At 65.5% G+C, this 4,642-nt stretch overlaps 1 protein-coding gene across 1 annotated transcript in view; it reads right to left on the bottom strand.

Annotated features, from left to right (window-relative positions):
• Window positions 1-1,875: 1,875 nt before the first annotated feature.
• CHLNCDRAFT_142323 (hypothetical protein) overlaps window positions 1,876-4,642 on the bottom strand; it is a gene marked incomplete at both ends in the record, with an annotated part of 3,955 nt that continues 1,188 nt past the window's right edge. Inside the window, 10 exons of the mRNA XM_005850102.1 lie at window positions 1,876-1,924; window positions 2,062-2,175; window positions 2,346-2,441; window positions 2,760-2,870; window positions 3,043-3,192; window positions 3,313-3,451; window positions 3,624-3,924; window positions 4,091-4,171; window positions 4,299-4,405; window positions 4,541-4,591. Coding sequence (XP_005850164.1) covers window positions 1,876-1,924; window positions 2,062-2,175; window positions 2,346-2,441; window positions 2,760-2,870; window positions 3,043-3,192; window positions 3,313-3,451; window positions 3,624-3,924; window positions 4,091-4,171; window positions 4,299-4,405; window positions 4,541-4,591 — 1,199 coding nt within the window. The remainder of the gene's footprint in view (window positions 1,925-2,061; window positions 2,176-2,345; window positions 2,442-2,759; window positions 2,871-3,042; window positions 3,193-3,312; window positions 3,452-3,623; window positions 3,925-4,090; window positions 4,172-4,298; window positions 4,406-4,540; window positions 4,592-4,642) is intronic.

Here is a 4,642-nt window from a genome sequence, read left to right as displayed (position 1 = left end):
CCACGGGTGCCGTGCCGCGTGGCAGGACCGAAGGCATGGCCTTGCGGGCAGCGCACAGGCCGGTCCTCTCCACGTCCCCCAAATCCCCTGTGCCCCCCGCCTGTTTGCAGACAAGTTCAGCTTTGCCAACGGCACCGGCAGCAGCAAGAAGAACAAGCGCCGCAACTCGGTCGGGCGCGCCATCAGCCCGCGGTCGCGCCGCCGCTGAGGGCCCGCCCCCCCCCCCCCCCCGCCCGCTGCCATCGATCAGTTGAGAGCCCCTTGAGCTGTGAGCAACCGAGAAGATCACATTCCAAACCCAATCTAATCCGCGCGGCGTCGTGTCCACCCCCGCCGCACCAGCTAGCCGCTGCGTGCCGCCCTGTCTCCACAAATGTGGCATCACCCCTCCGGCCCGCCACCTTGCCTGCAGCCAGAATGGTTGCCAGGGCTCTGCCGCCTTTTGCATCTCCTTTCCTTTCATGCCTGCCCCCCGTGGCCCTTTTCTGTACTGTCCTCCCGCCGCCTCTGCATTGCATTGCACCCCAACCCTTCATCACTGTCCTTTTCCACGCCCGCCGCCGCCGTGCGTGCCCCCCTTTTTGCCGCTCCGGCAGGGCAGCGCCGCCAGCTGGGCGCCACCTCGGTACCGCTCCTGTCGCCGCCTTGGGCGCGGCACGCTTGGGTGCGCTTTTGGCCCAGCACCCGAGTCCCTCCACCCTCCAGATGGTTTTGGTGTTTGTCCAGCCAGGGCGAGACGTAGGCCCCTCTGCCCCCGCCATTGCTTGCAATTCTTTCCACACGAACGCAGGTGCCCTTGCCGGACCTGCCTGCCGCCACACGGATTCTTGGATTGCTGCCCGGCTGCCAGCCGGGAATGTTCTCTGCCTGTTCCTCCTGTTGTGCCGCCCTTTGTACCCTGGCGCCCTTTTGTACCTGCGCCGCGGCCTCCTGTACCTTCCCTGTTGTTGTTGTCGCTGTTTCCAATGTGTAAATTAGCCATCCAACCCTCAGGAGAAGGCACCATGGTACAGAAGGCTGCCGGCGAGGAGTGAGGAGCGATGCAGCCTCCTTTGTAGCGCCCTCCTCTCACGACTCCGCTGTGTGGCCAGGCTCGGCTGCTCCATCCGCCCCGCCTGCCGCTCCTGGCACTGCCTTGGGTGCCGGGGCCGCCTCGGGCTGCCGCGCCTCCTCCCCGGCCCGCACTGTGGGATCGCCTGTCGTCAGCTCCACGTCATCGGCTGCAACAGCGGGGGCCATCACAGCCAGCCTTGAAGGCCAGCCTCCTGCATCCCGCTGTCCCCCAGAGTAACCGAGGGTAAAGCAGCAGCGAGCTGCTCACCGGTCGCGTCAGGAGCGGCGCGTGCTTCGCCGCCGCCACCGGCCCCGCGCCGCCGCAGCTCCTCTTCGACTTCCTCCACCAGGTGCCCCCTCTCGGGCGGCACCTCTGCTTCTGCACACGCGAGGGGCCAGGGGGTGAGCTCTGGCCCTCGATCCAAGGCTGCCCTTGAGGCAGGGAGGCAGGGAGGCACGCGCACCGATGCTGCGCTGCGGCGACGCCGACCCCAAACTCATGGCTTGCGGTGCTATAAACCAAAAGGGTTGTGTGCGACATGCAACAAACACTGCCTTGAGGTACACAAGGGCAGTACAAATGTGGCTGCATTATTACATATGTAAAAAGAATTGCAGACAGGTAACCTTATCACACGTGTTCATAGGTTTGAAGATTGAGCACTTGGAAATGAAAGCAGAATGCAAGAAAAAAAGTCATAGGCATTGAACGGCACATATAGGTGTCACGTCATACGTAGGAGGGATGTCACTGTTCCAATGAAATATCAGAGGTGCGCTCACACATCGACCCTTGTTGAGTTCTACTGCGTGTGCGCTGCTTCACCGCCCACGCGCCTTGGAAGGCTTCGCCGCTGTGGCGGCCCCGCAGCTGCAGTGCACACGGTGGAGTGGCAGCAGCACCCTATGTGGGCGGCGGCAGCAGCAGCGCGGCATGCCACTCACAAGTCCCGCCTGCTCCAGCATGACACATCAAATGTGTGCCAGCGAAGCCATGCATGCCCCTACCTGTACTGGAAGCTCAGGGTCTTGGGCACCCCTTTGCACCGGTCAATCCCAAACTTCTGGTCAACGGCGGCCACAGAGCATTCGTGATGCCGGAGGCACTTGGTGGCAACCGCCCTGCATGCAGGAGAGGCGCGGCGGCGGCCACGGGATGAAGCCCCGAGGAAGGACGGCAGCAGTCACATTCTGGTGCTGCTGCCCTCCTGGCCGGGAGCCCAGTGCTGTCAGGGCAGGCCGAGGCGCAGCGCAGGAGGGCAGCATGCCTGTAGCTCGCGGTGGAGTTGCACTTGTGCGAGATGCTGCCGTAGATGGGGCGCACAATGGAGGTGATGACCTGGTTGGTGGCGGGGCAGCGTGCCACAGCCAGGCGCCCCTCCCTGGCGCTGGCCGTCCGGAGCGCCACTGCAGCAGCAAACTTGAGTGGATGAGCAGGGGCGCGCAGTTCAGGAGGCTGGCTGCCTGGCCTCCCAGCACACAACAGACCTTTCGGAGGTTGTGGCTTTGGCTTTGGCTTTGGCTTTGGCTTTGGCTTTGGCTTTGGCCTTGGCTTTGGCTTGGGAGCAGGCTTTGGTTTGTTGGCTGGTTTGCCACACCTGCAAGAAGGTCAGCGGGCAGCGTTGGGCAATCAGCTGACGGCCAGAGCATGGGACATAGTGGCGCGGCTTTCATGCCACCGCTGTGTGTCTGACGCTGCGTCTGACCGGTAGCCCAGCCGCAGCGACTTGGGCACGGCTGGGCAGGGGTTGCCAAACTTCTCTTTGGTGACCGTGAAGATGCAGGTGGCCTTGCGCAGGCACAAAGCCGACACTACCCTGCACAGCAGCGACAGATGGGGGCGGTCAGGGCCCATCCATCCTGGTACATCGGGAGCGCTGGATGAGGAAGCCCTGCCGCTCATCGCGACGCATGGGATCAGGCGCTGCTACACGTCGCGGCCCCTCCCCCACCCCAGCAGCTCGCCTGGGGGCCGCAGGCGAGCTGCACCCCTTGGACGGGTTGCCGTAGCGAATGCCCCAGAGGTGGATGATCACCCTGCCGTCTGCGCACTGCAGGCGGATGGTGCGGCCATGCCACGCCTCCACCGTTCGCGCAGCAGGGATGACCTTCTTTGGGGCTGGGGAGGTGGGGCGGGGCCTGCACTCCAATGCAGCGGCAGCCAACGGCCGCTGGAAAGCACGCACATGCACCGCAAGTCGCACAGGGCAGCTCAGGGCCCAGCTCAGCTCATGGCGCTGCTGGGTGGCAGCTGCGCACTTTGCCGGGGCGGGTGGCGGCACAGAGTTTCGAGTCATGTTGAGCAGCGACAGCCGCGTCTTCTTGTAGATGCTGGCCAGGTGGGTGAGGTTGGCCGTGCCCCCAGACTCCAGCCACACCAGGCATGCGGTGGCGTAATCTGCGGGGCGGCGCAGCGGTGGAGTGCCGAGAGGATGCAATTTTAAGTGACAGTTGCTTGGCAGCTGTCCACACCTGCTGGGCAGCCAACCGCCAGACGCGTGGCCGCTGCATGCAATGCCGCCAGGCGGCGGTGGCAGCAGCACGCCGCGCAGCGCGGCGCGGCCGCGCACCGTGCATGCTCTCGTGTCGGGCGTCGGCCGCGGTCAGCTCCTGGAAGATGAGCGAGGTGCGCAGGTTGAGGTTGAGGGAGTGGGAGTTGGCCATCCACGGCAGCAGCTCGTACACGGCGCGCGTCCAGCCGTACACCTTGGACCCCTTCCTGTTGTAGTCCTTGGGGTCCTGCACCACCCACCCCTCGGCGTCCAGCAGCCCGACCTGCTGCAGGGCCTGCACGATCAGCACGCTCTGCTGCGGCGTGATGACGGGGATGCGGTCCGACAGCGTGGAGGGCCGGATGATGCGCTCCGGGGACTGCACGGCGGGGCGGGCGGCAGGCGGCGGCAGGCGTCAGCCACCGGCGTGTGGCGAGGCGCAAGCCAAAGCAGCCACCTCTGGAGCTGCCATCTTGCAGCCTTCCCAGGGCGCAGGCGGAGGAAGCGCTGCCTGCGATGCCGCCCCCGCAGTGCAGCCTGCCTACCACGACATAGCTGCTGGGCACGTTGTTTTGCCTCAGGAGGTCGACGCACACCGGGGCCTGGCTCACTCCCCAAGGGTCATCCTGCATGCGCAGGGGGATTTGGGAGCGCCCATCAGTCGCCCTCAGCCGGACGACAGCTGCCAGCGCAGCTGAAAGGCCCAGAGGCGAAGCAGGTGCAGCGGGCACAGCAGGCACAGCATGAGCGCACCGCCATTGTGACGAACAGGGTTGGGGGGTAGACCCCAGGGGGCACGCGCAGAGTGCGGCCATCACGCTGGAACACAGACCAGGTGTTGACAGAAGGAGTGGACACCACTGCAGCAGGCAGGCACAGGCAGGCAGAGCCGGTAGGGGCCCATCAAGGGAGGCGGCGCGCAGCAGCGTGCTCAGGCTGGGCGGTCCGGCTTGCGCGGGCCAGGACGGCTGCTGCTTCAAGGGAGAGGCACCCACCTGATACCACGCCCCTCAGCTTGATCACGTCCAGCTTGGCGTAGGTGACAGCTGCAGGGGGCGGGTGGGAGGCACGGCGGCCGGGGTGGCATCAATCGGTGT

The sequence above is a fragment of the Chlorella variabilis genome, assembly GCF_000147415.1.
Source record: "Chlorella variabilis unplaced genomic scaffold CHLNCscaffold_4, whole genome shotgun sequence".
NCBI lineage: Eukaryota > Viridiplantae > Chlorophyta > Trebouxiophyceae > Chlorellales > Chlorellaceae > Chlorella > Chlorella variabilis.
This window is presented reverse-complemented; position numbering and strand designations above follow the sequence as displayed.